General features: G+C 43.0%; 2 protein-coding genes across 11 annotated transcripts in view; both read right to left on the bottom strand.

Annotated features, from left to right (window-relative positions):
- The window catches only part of LOC127002046 (facilitated trehalose transporter Tret1-like), a 33,701-nt gene extending 19,551 nt beyond the window's left edge, over positions 1-14,150 (bottom strand). The window contains exons 1-3 of the mRNA XM_050867409.1: positions 14,103-14,150; positions 13,397-13,525; positions 12,546-12,681 (exon numbers count right to left, since the gene is read on the bottom strand). Of these exons, the coding sequence (XP_050723366.1) occupies positions 12,546-12,681; positions 13,397-13,525; positions 14,103-14,126 (289 nt within the window). The 5' untranslated portion in view covers positions 14,127-14,150. The remainder of the gene's footprint in view (positions 1-12,545; positions 12,682-13,396; positions 13,526-14,102) is intronic.
- The window catches only part of LOC127002043 (facilitated trehalose transporter Tret1-like), a 156,402-nt gene that overhangs the window by 65,477 nt on the left and 75,925 nt on the right, over positions 1-15,000 (bottom strand). For 2 of the 10 annotated variants that reach the window (XM_050867401.1, XM_050867406.1), the window contains exon 1: positions 433-509. The exons of 4 other annotated variants lie outside the window; for them this stretch is intronic. Coding sequence is in view for 2 of the 6 variants with exons in the window: in XM_050867392.1 (XP_050723349.1) it covers positions 8,970-9,344 (375 nt within the window). In the remaining 4 variants the exon portion in view is untranslated. 4 more of the 10 variants (XM_050867402.1, XM_050867404.1, XM_050867394.1 and 1 more) reach the window with 3 other exon arrangements.

Consider the following 15,000-nt stretch of genomic DNA (forward strand, 5'->3'; position numbering starts at 1 on the left):
AGAGGAAATAAAAAAAAGGTGAAAGTGATGAAGAAAGAATATAAACAACAACAACAACAACAACAACAACAACAACAACAACAACAACAACAACAACAACAACAACAAAAGTAAAATATAGAAGAACAGCACCCGCGAGAGCAAACTGACCACGTTGGCCAAAAATGCTTCCAAAGGTAAGGCTTTCTGCCCGTGTGACCTTGAGCTTTGACCTTTGACACTTATTTGACAAATCAAACTACTTCAAGTAAACACCGAATTTTACCCACCTCGGTCAAAACGTCCTCGAGTTAAAGTGATGACATTAAAAAAAAACAAAAAAAAAACAGACAGACAACGTCGGAAACAAAACTGATTCCTTTGTCGCGGGCAGTAACAACAAAAATAAAACTATTAACCACAAAAGACTTTTTTAGAATCGTTTATAATTACGATGTGAGTAGTTTCACAGGCAGGTGAGGCAGCGACCCGGCACCACCACCTTATCTAAGTAAGTCCAGAGTGACACTGATCAGTAATCAATCCTATCAGATCCAATGGCTCCTGATGTACGTTAGAGAACACAAAATAGGAGCCAGCAACCCACCAGCGTGAAACTATCTGGCCCTCTGTTTCTTTTTTTTTTCTTTTCTTATGTGTTAGCCTCTCTTGAGGGGCCTGGTGGTGGGCCCCAGCCCGTCATGGCGCAGGCAAGTGTTTATAGTGGCGCCATTGATTCTTATTCTTTGGCCAAGTGACGCGTCTCGCACGTTGCCGAAAGTGAAGGTAAAGTCGTGACGTCGCCCCGTAAGTCAGGTTCCTGGATTCGGTGAAAATAACAAACTGATAAACCTTGTCGAGTGTTGAAGATACAACAGTCAACACTAAAATTACGGAAACGCACACTCGCTTTCCTTGTCACAATTGGGTAGACTGAAGTACACATTATTACCTATGTATTTATTTACACTTGGGAAGCAGAGACCCCTTCCGGTCTGGCGTCAAGTCTCGTACCCTTGTTATAGTGACAATATAGTCCGTCCGCTTTGTTTACATACACACAGGGGTGGATGAATTTCCGTACGGTGCCGTGTCTATTGTTAACTCCTTGTCATACAAGGGGTGCAGGTTATCTCATTTATCACATTTATCCAGAGGTGGGCACGGTACTGAAAAATCAGTAGTGCGGTTGCTACTAATATGGAAAGTCATGACGGGAGCAGTGAAGCATTATTCAAACTATCCAACATATTAAGACAAAACACACCGTGGGAAAGCTCTATACACTGGCGTCTCAGGCCTCAGCGAAGAAACCACGTGGAAATTTCAACGTGGAGATAATAATAATAATAATAATAATAATAATAATAATAATAATAATAATAATAATAAATCATTATTATTATTATTATTATTATTATTATTATTATTATTATTATTATTATTATTATTATTATTATTATTATTATTATTATTATTATTATTATTATTATTATTATTATTATTATTATTATTATTATTATTATTATTATTATTATTATTATAATCAAACAATATTGATCTTGGCTACAGTGAAAAGAGAGAGAAGTTACTATGAAGTTAAAAAACAGATGTAGTATATACTATGGTCTATGTTATGCATCAAAGAAAAATTTGTACGGGACGAGATTGAGCGGCGATCATGTTAGTGATTGCTTGTACTGTTGTTCACTGCCATGTACAGTCATCGTCAGGCGCAGTCATGGCGCGCCTACTTGGGTTGAGGAACAGATTTACTCTGAGTTATTCATTTAGTATTTAATTTTGAACAATAATTGAAAAGTCAGAATGACTGAATCACTGATTCTGATGGCTGATACCGATTGACTGATTGAGTCTGATTTACTGTAAAAAAAAAAAAAAAACTGTGAGCATGCCGTGCTGTAAATGTCTTCGATACTTTTCTAAGTACCGCCAAAAGTACCGCAGAATTTTTTTGTGCAATCCGCGGTTGTGCGGTATTTTCAGAAAGTTTGCGGTAGTGCGGTACTCTTCTTGTGATGCGATACTACCGCACTAAGTACCGCACTTGCCCACCTCTGCATTATTCGCCATGCAAGGGGTGCAGGTTATCTCATTTACCACATATTTACCGACATACAAGGGATGCAAGAACAAACTTTCACATTTCAAGCATTTTCAAATTCAAAACACAGGTCATCATTTATTTTTATAAAAATAAACTTGGGTGCGACAATGTCGGCAGATGTGATAAATGAGACAACCTGCACAACTTGTATGTTGGTGAATGTGATAAATGAGACAACCTGCACCCCTTGCATGTCGGTGAATGTGATAAATGAGACAACCTGCACCCCTTGCATGTCGGTGAATGTGATAAATGAGACAACCTGCACCCCTTGCATGTCGGTGAATGTGATAAATGAGACAACCTGCACCCCTTGTATGTCGGTGAATGTGATAAATGAGACAGCCTGCACCCCTTGTATGTCGGTGAATGTGATAAATGAGACAACCTGCACCCCTTGTATGTCGGTGAATGTGATAAATGAGAAAACCTGCACCCCTTGCATGTCGGTGAATGTGATAAATGAGAAAACCTGCACCCCTTGCATGTCGGTGAATGTGATAAATGAGAAAACCTGCACCCCTTGCATGTCGGTGAATGTGATAAATGAGACAACCTGCACCCCTTGTATGTCGGTGAATGTGATAAATGAGACAACCTGCATCCCTTGCATGTCGGTGGATGTGATAAATGAGACAACCTGCATCCCTTGTATGTCGGTGAATGTGATAAATGAGACAACCTGCACCCCTTGCATGTCGGTGGATGTGATAAATGAGACAACCTGCACCCCTTGTATGTCGGTGGATGTGATAAATGAGACAACCTGCATCCCTTGCATGTCGGTGGATGTGATAAATGAGACAACCTGCACCCCTTGCATGTCGGTGGATGTGATAAATGAGACAACCTGCATCCCTTGTATGTCGGTGGATGTGATAAATGAGACAACCTGCATCCCTTGTATGTCGGTGGATGTGATAAATGAGACAACCTGCATCCTTGCATGTCGGTGGATGTGATAAATGAGACAACCTGCATCCCTTGTATGTCGGTGGATGTGATAAATGAGACAACCTGCATCCCTTGTATGTCGGTGGATGTGATAAATGAGACAACCTGCATCCCTTGTATGTCGGTGGATGTGATAAATGAGACAACCTGCATCCCTTGTATGTCGGTGGATGTGATAAATGAGACAACCTGCATCCCTTGCATGTCGGTGGATGTGATAAATGAGACAACCTGCATCCCTTGTATGTCGGTGGATGTGATAAATGAGACAACCTGCACCCCTTGTATGTCGGTGGATGTGATAAATGAGACAACCTGCACCCCTTGCATGTCGGTGGATGTGATAAATGAGACAACCTGCACCCCTTGTATGTCGGTGGATGTGATAAATGAGACAACCTGCATCCCTTGTATGTCGGTGGATGTGATAAATGAGACAACCTGCATCCCTTGTATGTCGGTGGATGTGATAAATGAGACAACCTGCATCCCTTGTATGTCGGTGGATGTGATAAATGAGACAACCTGCATCCCTTGTATGTCGGTGAATGTGATAAATGAGACAACCTGCATCCCTTGTATGTCGGTGAATGTGATAAATGAGACAACCTGCATCCCTTGTATGTCGGTGAATGTGATAAATGAGACAACCTGCACCCCTTGTATGTCGGTGAATGTGATAAATGAGACAACCTGCACCCCTTGCATGACAAGCAGTCGACACTGGACACAGTACCGTGCCGAAATTTATCCACCCCTGTGTGTATGTAAACAAAGCGGACGGACAATAACAAGGGTTCGAGACTTGACGACACACCGGTACCCATCAGCTGCTGGGTACACCGGGCAGGAGTGGAAGACCTTAGGCCCCATATTATCAAACGCTTCGAAACCTTAGTGCATCTATTTGAAAAGGTTGTTGGGGTTTCCATGGCTGGTTTAATGAGCCTGGCCGTAGTTTTGGAGGGCTTACGCGCCGTGAACGGGAGAACATTCTTCCTCCGATGTGACTTCTAAAACGATCGTAATAAGACCCCAAAACGTTTCATAATACGAGTCTCAGGGTTTCTAAACACAAGCGTATTTTTCAGTATGGCGCTACGCCATACATCACTATCATGCTATCATTTTTTCACCTAATCTAATACATAACTTAACCCAACCTATCATTACAAAAGGGAAGATTTATTGGCAGATATGGAGAATCACTACGCGCCTCGATTATTAACCCCAAGAGAATAATTTTCTTTCAAGGTCTCATATACTGTTGTACTTGTGTAGTTTTACCGGCGGAGCATATATGATTAGTATCCCGTTGGGATCCGAGGGGGGTCCGTCCAGGAGGGCTTGCGCCCCCTGGTGGGGCAGCGAAGACGATCTCTCTTCTTTGCTTGTTTTGATGAATATGAGGCACTGCTTTTTACTTGCTCTTAACACTTCGGGGAGAGTAGCAGAAGTGTTTTGAACGTCTAGTATCCTCAAAGACGTTGTGAACATGCAAATCAGGCACAAAATAACACGCCCCACAATATTTGTGAGAAGGGGTGACGGACCCGACAAAGTCTCCCGACAATTTGGTACTTTGATCGGTACCACGGTCCCAGAGGTGGCGTATAAGAATACACCCTTCGTGACTGTCGGACATCATTGTCGGATGTGCGGGGACTGTGGTTACAGAAGTTTGATTTAAGAATACGGCCATAAAAAAATTACACTTCTTTCACTTCCCTCCCCTGCACACCCGGCTCCCCCGTCCCCCCAACAGCCAACACAAATATGCGTGTTATGCACCTGTACGGGTGCCCTGCACATTATTCATCCAGATCCACATCCAGATGCTGATTGCTCTTCTCATCTTGATAAGTGCATGCCTCCCCCCTCCCGCGGCACCGCTGCACTCGACTTTCTACTCTGGCTCATCCCTATACTGTCCAAACCCCTTGTGCAAGAGTTAAGCAGCCTTTTCACTCTTTCATCCTTTACACTGGTAAACTCTGGAAATGCCTTCCTTCGTTTTCATTTCCTCCTACCAATGACTTGACCTTCTTCAAGATGAGTGTATCAAGACACCTCTCCACCCGAAATTGACCTCTCTTTTGGCCACTTTTTATTTTTTGTCTATTATGGGAGCGGTGAGTAGCGGGGTTTTTTTCTACACTCTTTTTGTTGCCCTTGAGCCGTCTCCTTTGTTGTAAAAAATCATCATTCTATCCTTCTATCATTTCATCATTCTATCAACCCATTATTCTATCATTCTATCATTTCATCATTCTATCATTCCATCATTCTATCATTTAATCATTCTATCATTTCATCATTCTATCATTTAATCATTCTATCATTCCATCATTCTATCATATCATCATTGTGTCATTCTATCATTCAATAATTCTATCATTCTATCATTTCATCATTCTGTCATTCAATAATCCTATCATTCTATCATTCTATCATTTCATCATTTTATCATTCTATCATTCAATAATTCTATCATTCTATCATTTCATCATTCTGTCATTCAATAATCCTATCATTCTATCATTCTATCATTTCATCATTTTGTCATTCAATAATCCTATCATTTCATTATTCTCACATTCTATCATTTTATCATTCTATCATTCTATCATTTCATCATTTTATCGTTTTATCATTCTATCATTCAATAATCCTATCATTCTATCTTCTATCATTTCATCATTTTGTCATTCAATAATCCTATCATTTTATTATTCTCACATTCTATCATTCTATCATTTCATCATTCTATTATTCAATAAGCCTATCATTCTATCATTCTATCATTCTATCATTTCATCATTCTATCATTCAATAATCCTATCATTCTATCATTCTATCATTTCATCATTTTGTCATTCAATAATCCTATAATTTCATTATTCTCACATTCTATCATTTTATCATTCTATCATTCTATCATTTCATCATTCTATCATTCCATCATTCTATCATTTAATCATTCAATCATTCCATCATTCTATCATTTCATCATTCTATCATTCCATCATTCTATCATTTTATCATTGTGTCATTCTATCATTCAATAATTCTATCATTCTATCATTTCATCTTCTATCTTTCAATAATCCTATCATTCTATCATTCTATCATTTGATCATTCTGTCATTCAATAATCCTATCATTTCATCATTCTCACATTCTATCAATTTATCATTCTATCATTCTATCATTTCATCATTTTATCATTTTATCATTCTATCATTCAATAATCCTATCATTCTATCATTCTATCATTTCATCATTATCACATTCTATCATTCTATCATTTCATCATTCAATCATTCAATAATCCTATCGTTCTATCATTCCATCATTTCATCATTCTGTCATTCCATCATTCTATCATTTCATCATTCTCACATTCTATCATTTTATCATTCTATCATTCTACGTTTTTATCATTCAATCATTCTATCATTTCATCATTTTATCATTTTATCATTCTATCATTCTATCATTCAATCATTCTATCATTCTATCATTCAATCATTCTAACATTTCATCATTCTATCATTCCCTCATTCTATCATTTTTTCATTCTATCATTCCCTCATTCTATCATTTTTTCATCTATCATTCTATCATTCCATCATTTTATCATTCCATCATTCTATCATTTCTTCATTCTATCATTCCATCATTCTATCACTCCCTCATTCTATCATTTCATCATTCTATCATTCAATAATCCTATCATTCCATCATTATATCATTTCTTCATTCTATCATTCCATCAATCAATCATTCTATAATTCTATCATTTTACCATTCAATTACTCTATCATTTCGTCATTCTATCATTCCATCATTCTATCATTCCATCATCCTATTATTCTATCATTTAATCATTCAATTATTCTATCATTTCATCATTCTATCATTCACTCATTTCATCATTCCGTCATTCAATCATTCTATCATTTTATTATTCTCTCATTCAATCATTTCATCATTCTATCATTTCATCATTCTATCATTTTATCATTATATCATTCGATCATTTTATCATTCTATCATTGTATCATTCTATCATTCTATCATTTCATCATTCTATCATTTTATCATTCTATCATTTTATCATTCTATCATTCAGTCATTTCATCATTCCGTCATTCTATCATTCAATCATTCTATCATTTTATCATTCTATCATTGAATCATTTCATCATTCTAATATTCTATCATTTCATCATTCTATCATTTTATCATTCTATCATTCTATCATTGTATCATTCTATCATTCTATCATTTCATCTTTCTATCATTTTATCATTCTATCATTCAATCATTTCATCATTCTATCATTCCATCATTCTATCATTTCATCATTCTGTCATTCCATCATTCTATCATTTTATCATTCAATCATTTTATCATTCTATCATTCAATCATTTCATTATTCTATCAGTCTATCATTTCATCATTTTATCATTCAATCATTTTATCATTCTATCATTTAATCATTCAATTATTTTATCATTTCATCATTCTATCATTCAGTCATTTCATCATTCCGTCATTCAATCATTCTGTCATTTTATCATTCTATCATTCAATCATTTCATCATTCTATCATTCTATCATTTCATCATTTTATCATTCAATCATTTTATCATTCTATCATTCAATCATTTCATCATTCTATCATTCAGTCATTTCATCATTCCGTCATTCTATCATTCAATCATTCTATCATTCTATCATTCAATCATTTCATCATTCTATCATTCTATCATTTCATCATTCTATCATTTTATCATTCTATCATTTTATCATTCTATCATTCAATCATTTCATCATTGTATCATTCAGTCATTTCATCATTCTATCATTTGTGCTAGTGGACTTTTTTGTGTGCCAGGGGTCTTTTGTGTTTCCATTTATCTTTCCCCTTGAGTTGCTTCCTTTACAGTAATTTAAATCGCCGTCATTCGGTAAGTTTTCTTCTCAGATCCGCGTCCTTCCTTGGCTCATGCTACACCTACCCACCACGTAGAATGAATGGATAAGAAATATTTTGTGCATAATCCTACTTACACAGAGACAGACAGACAAAGAAACGAACAAGCTAATCGTACCGAAGACCCAGCTTCTTTGCCGCGGCGGTGGTAATTTTGCAGCCTGCGTGCACTCAGTTGTCTTGGCTTACGTTTCTGAAGATGGTATTCTCGGATGCTTACGATATCAACTATTTCCAACGGTTGAAAGGAAATTACTCGGGTTCTTATGAGTTTTCGCATTCATGGTGCAGAAAACCTAAAATACCAGCAGGGTCACAAAACTGCCCCTGGAAATACCCACAGCTCCTACGAAAGTCTTATCAAATGTGTATGCTTAGGCGCCGAAATGTTAAAGAATACGGTCTTGGGGTCCATAATTATTATGAAGCGTATTTCCCAAGGTCACGGGGAAGACTAACCTGGTTTTCATGAGTGACTTTTCCCGTTCAAGGCGCACAAGTCGTGTAAAACTATCACAATATGGGATCACAAAACAGCCCGTTATAATCCCAGCCACTTCCACATGAGACTTTTCAAAGAGGCGAACTGAGGGGCTGGTATGTTTAAGAATACGGGCTAGGACTCTTCCGAGAGTAGACAATGCGCGAAAGAGTTCTGCCCCTCACAACTGGCCAACAACTGAGTCCTCGGCCTTACCAGAGAGCGATGCATTGTGCACAGTATTTCCTTTGTATAACACGTGGGCGGCTGAGAGGCATGTACTTTAATCAAGACTTCCCTCGTACTACAAACACGAAAAATGAGAAAAGACTGAAAACGGAAAAAAAGAAAAGTGGTGATCAATTTTGTTATAATATATTGTACACTGTTAGCTAAATGCTTCGTATAAAGAAATAATTATAAATTAAATGCCTCCTGCCGCCTCGCACCGCCGCTGGCCTAAAACCTTCGCATTGAAGGCTTCCTCCAATTCCTGCAGCGTGGCGCCCCGAGACTCAGGGATCCACAGCCACACAATGACGGCGATGAGGAGATTGACTGAAGCAAACACCATGAACGTGACGCCGAGGCCGACGTGGGCGATGAGCCTGAGGAAGCCGAGGCTGATGGAGAAGACGACCACCGCGTCGCACGCCGTGATCAGCGACGCGCCCAGGGAACGCACCGGCGAGGGCACCAACTCGCCCACGTACACCCACGGGATGGGGCCGATGCCGGTGCCGTAGGCGGCCACGTAGACGAGCACGGCGGCGAGCGGCACCCACGACGCCCCCGGCACCTGCAGGTAGAGGAAGAGCCCGCACGCGCCCTGCGCCACGCCGCCCACCACGGCGGTGCCCATGAGCATTGGTCGCCGCCCCGTCTTGTCCAGCACCGCCGCCGTCAGGCAGGTGCAGAGGGTGCGCGCGACGCCCACCAGCACCGTGCACGTGAAGGCGTCCAGCTGCACGCCCGCCTCGCGGAAAATGTACACCGTGTACATCATGATGCAGCTGCGGCCACCCAGCTCCCGCAGCACGAAGAAGCTCAGCACCAGCAGCACCGGCCGCGCGTTGCGGTCCTTGGCCAGCTCCGTGAACTGTGGGGCAAGGCAGCGGTCAGCACTCAGCGGGTTTACCGTGGACAGAAGCAGGCACAGCACACGTGTTTAGGGCAGCACCAAGAGGCTCACCACTAGCAGCACCGCTGCGGCCCCGTGAACTGTGGGGCTAGGTGGCGGTCAGCACTCAGCGGGTTTAGTGGGCAAACAAAGGTAAAGGAAAGACACAGCACATGGAAACCAAGCAGCAGCACTCAGCGGGTTTAGTGGGCAAACAAAGGTAAAGGAAAGACACAGCACAGGGAAGCCAAGCAGCAGCACTCAGCATGCTTAGTGGGCAAACAAAGGTAAAGGAAAGACACAGCACATGGAAGCCAAGCAGCAGCACTCAGCGGGTTTAGTGGGCAAACAAAGGTAAAGGAAAGACACAGCACAGGGAAGCCAAGCAGCAGCACTCAGCATGCTTAGTGGGCAAACAAAGGTAAAGGAAAGACACAGCACAGGGAAGCCAAGCAGCAGCACTCAGCATGCTTAGTGGGCAAACAAAGGTAAAGGAAAGACACAGCACAGGGAAGCCAAGCAGCACTCAGCATGCTTAGTGGGCAAACAAAGGTAAAGGAAGACACAGCACAGGGAAGCCAAGCAGCACTCAGCATGCTTAGTGGGCAAACAAAGGTAAAGGAAAGACACAGCACAGGGAAGCCAAGCAGCAGCACTCAGCATGCTTAGTGGGCAAACAAAGGTAAAGGAAAGACACAGCACAGGGAAGCCAAGCAGCAGCACTCAGCATGCTTAGTGGGCAAACAAAGGTAAAGGAAAGACACAGCACAATGGAAGCCAGACCAAGCAGCGTCAGTCACAGACAAAACACACAGACAAGACACGGAGACAAGACACGGAGACAAGACACGGAGACAAGACACACAGACAAGACACACAGACAAGACACACAGACAAAACACACCGAGCGGTCCACAGAGTTGCTGAGGCGTTGTGTTGGAGAGATAAAGCAGAGCGGCCGAGACAGTGGTGAGCACGTTACTGAAGCGATCAGTTGGCACAAGCAAGGCAAAGTAAAGTAGCGCTACGAACAACCTTTTTACTGACGAAACGAACATTGACTCAGCCAGTGAAGGAGGAAGGGAGGGAAGGAGCTGCTGGCCAGCAATGATGCCCAGCAGCAATAATTGGCCTTTGTGCAGGAAGGAGCAAACTGTGCGACACTCATGGAGGGAGGGAGAGGGAGGGATGCTGTCCAGAAGCAGTATTGGTCGTGGAAGGGAAAGTAAGGGAGGGAGGGGAAAGTGTTGGCCTGTGCTCAGCCCCAGTAACATTGTTTTGGCCTTGTGCATTAAGCGGTGCGTCACCTGTTGGGTTCGTGAGGCCTGCGTGGCGGCGGGCATGCTGCTGATAGCCGACAGCTCGTCCTCCGCCGCGGCCTTAGAGCCCATCAGTCGCTGCAGCGACCCCCTGGCCGCCTCCGTCCTGCCGCGCCGCACCAGCCAGTAGGGAGACTGTCAAGAGTGAAGGGATGCATGATATAATGAGCGTGAGTCTTGCCTTGAGCGAGGTGTCCCATTTTTTTTTTCAATAACCTAGGTTAGGGTGCTTCACCTTCCTTGACACCGACACCGCGGACCACTTCAGCACTACGTAAACTTATATGTCGAGGACCCCAAATCTAATTGTGTGTGTGTGTGTGTGTGTGTGTGTGTGTGTGGCCCGCGGGCTCGTAGTTGGACCACCCTTCTCTAGTGCCTCTAGGCGCTACACGCTGCCTACCTCCGGCACCAGCATCATCGGCAGCAGCAGCAGTCCTGCGGTGAGGGAGCACAGCGCCGTGGCCACCTGCCAGGTGAAGAGGTACGCCATCAAGTACCCGATAGGTAACCCAATGGACCCGCAAACCTCCGACATGGCCGTCATGGCTCCCCGGATCCTGCTGGGGCTCAGCTCTGCCAGGAGAGGCAACGAAATTGTCGTTATGATGAAGACACATGCGCCGAGACCCCCCCTGGCGACGAAGAGCACGGCCTTGTTCGGCGGGAAGGCCAGCAGCAGCCACATGGCCGTGCTGGCAGCCATGGCCACCGTCAGGACCCGCCGCGGCCCCGCCCACTCCACCAGCGGCCCCGTGCACAGCGAGGCGAAGATGCCCACGATGGACGTCATGGACACTGGTGGCGAGGGGAAGGTCACACTCAGGGGGACGTGTACTACTCGTTATTGTGAGGTGTGGGTCAAGGGGCAGGACATGAGGCAATGGGAAGGTCATGCTCATGCACACTATGACTCAGTTTGACACATTCCGAGGAAAAGGTCGAAGACGAGGGGAAACTGACACTCACTACTACATGCAGCTATACTTATAATTGTTTGGTGTGTGTGTGTGTGTGTGTGTGTGTGTGTGTGTGTGTATGCTACTTCCTACTATGGGCATTTCAGGGAACAGTGGGGTGAAGTTGGCCACTGATGAGGCCTTGGACACTGATGCAGGAGAGGCAACCTTCACAAGAGAACACATGCACTTCCAAGCGGGTAACAAACTGAATTATTATACTTAACGGAAAAAAAGGCAGAAAAAGCAGGCTGCAATGATTCACTAACAAATGCCACAGCACATCAACGTATAATTCTTAGCAGAGGAACAGGCTATTAAAGTTTGTGAAATCATTACTCCTGCTCAGAAACAAACAATGAGTAGACTTTTTTTTTTTTTTTTTACGTCGCTGCCTGTTGCGCCGATAAGCATCTTCCTGGTGGGGCCTGATGGTCGGCCCAAGGCTTCTTCCAGGTGGGGCCTGATGGTCGGCCCAGCCCGTTCTGGCGCAGGCGAGTGTTTATAGTGGCGCCATCTTGCCATCTTGCAGCTGGCGTTTGTGATCTTGTAATACTGGAAGACTTACGTGAGATGAGTGACCTGAAAGTTGCTCCACGTACCGAGCCACGCCACGTCGTCGTCGGTGACCGTGAAGGTTTGAGTGTCGTTTTGCATCTTGGGCAGCACGGCGGTCCAGCCCTTGGTCGCCGTGCCCTGGGTCACAGAGGTCAGGGCCACCACCACCACTAACGCCACCTGCACGACACCGACACGAACACGAAGGGAGAGGATGAAGGTTGGATGAAGAGATAAAGAGATGGCATCATTAGAAATAGCCCTGCATTTCCTCAACAGAGCACCTTTCTGGGAAATTACAGGAACAGTTTTCCGATTGTGATTCTCAAAAGGGAATATCATGTCACACCAGTTTTAAAGAGTTACAAGAGTGGATTACTTGGGTGTCAATTAAGTTATCAGGTGTGGGGGATCGGCGTTCCTTGAGCGACTACAAATGATACTGTTGGCCTTGGAAGGATTGATTTTCATCCCCCGTCGCTGACACCAAGAAAAATCAAATTAAGATCTACATTCAAATGAATGGCCACAAAAGACCTGCTTTGAGGACCAGGAATAGGGCAGAATAAAGAAGTATCACCGGCAAGGCCATTAAATGAGAGGAAATGCCATTCCACATATCGATGGTATAGGAAATAAAAAGAAGCGGGCCGAGAACGCTGCCATAAGAAACACCGGACGACTTGAGTATAACTACTAAAATATCCATCAATAGCAACGCGTTGGTGCCTGTCCATATACTTAAGTACAGAAAGAAAGAATGAAGAGAAAAAAAGAAAGAAAGAAAGAAAGAAAGAAAGAAAGAAAGAAGGAAAGAAAAATAGGAAGAAAGAAAAATGGGAAGAAAAAATCAGTTAGCCCGGAAGGACGTGGTTGGGGAGCAAACAGGACTCACATGTTTAGCCGAGATGCTCTTTGGTGCCTCTTCCTTGCAGGCCTCATCCTTAGAAGGCTTGGAGAGCAATGCTGCTTCTGTGTCGTTGTCCGCCATAGCTACGGGAGCTGCTTGATTGGACGATGGGAGCTGGAAGTTACAACTCAATGCTATTATGTGGCGAGGGTGAGGGACGGGGCGGGGCTTCTAGACTACTTTAGTGTATGTGACTATCGTAGTATATATATCGTGAATCTAGTGATCCAGGAACGATACGCTGACAAGGTTAACGTCCAGTATGTGACCTTTCGTACTTGACAGCGGCAGGTGAGAGCAGGCCTTGCTGTCTGTTTCAATACGTTTAGAGGGTGGCTTTACTCTGTTTATCCTTTGTCAGTCTTTAAAATTATGGCAAGACTCAATATTGATTTTGAGATAAAATGGCTTTACTCTGTTTATGCTTTGCCAGTCTCAACAGAGCTTTAGAGTGTCTTTTTTTATTTATTCTCTGTCAACCTTATTAATCATGACATCAGCCTCAATAAGAACGGCAATTAAATTATATCAGAGAGACAGATGACCAAACTATGCTAATCCCCTTGCAGTCTACCCGGATCAATACTATCAGGTGAGTGATGCAGGAGATTATCGTTTTCTGCAGTGATGTGCGTACACTAATCCACACTAAATCGAATACAAGTGTTCGAGCCCTCAAATAGTGCGTTACCTTTCCTCTGTTATATCCTATCATCGTGGTCGGATATTTAAGAGGATAATCTTCGCCTGTTTGACTTGTTTTATTGTTTCGCGGCATCTTCGTTCTCAGTATCTTTTTTCCGCTGCTTGGTCTGTCCCTTTCCACATAATAAAGGCAAGGTCACTCTCACGCCCACACTTCGTCACATGTAAGTAGTGATGATAATAACTCCTTACCATTCTTACAGAATGATACACTTGGATACAAGAGGACCACAGCAGGTCAGCCACTTTGCCTACAGATGGTAGCTTCTGAGAAGCAGTTTGCTATCATTTTCCTTCATCATTCATAAATCTATATAACCTTTCGTTCCCAGACCCGCTACACGCATGACACGCAATGACCAAAAAACACAGTAAGAGGTGGTCGACCTGTATATGGGCACTCCTGACTACCTGCTGTCGGCCTGTCGTCTACTGCATCTCCTTCGTAATTAGCAGAGGAGATAGTCGAGGGCGAAAAGGAATTAATAAGAAAAACTCAAAGGCACCCTCCTAAAAAGATTAAAAAAAAAAGCAATCACGGCTGAATATTCTTAAGCGGCTAGCGAGGTGTCTTGATACTCGCCTCTTGAAAATGTTCACGTCGTAGGATGGGACAGATGAAGGACAGATGAAGAAAAAAGGCTCTTACATAGTTTACTATACCACCTCCACCAACATCAACAAGCAGGAATGGCGCCAATATAAATTTACTTCCCCGCGCCACTAACGGACGGGGCCGACCACCAGACTCCATTCAGAAAGCTTCCCGGTGTCGTGGGCCAAGCATAAAAAAGAAAAAAAACATCAACAACAACATTATCAACAAAGTTTACTATTTACTTACTTACTTACTATTATTTCCGATTGGGGCAAGAAGAACTTGG

This window comes from Eriocheir sinensis, chromosome 22, assembly GCF_024679095.1.
Source record: "Eriocheir sinensis breed Jianghai 21 chromosome 22, ASM2467909v1, whole genome shotgun sequence".
Lineage (NCBI taxonomy): Eukaryota > Metazoa > Arthropoda > Malacostraca > Decapoda > Varunidae > Eriocheir > Eriocheir sinensis.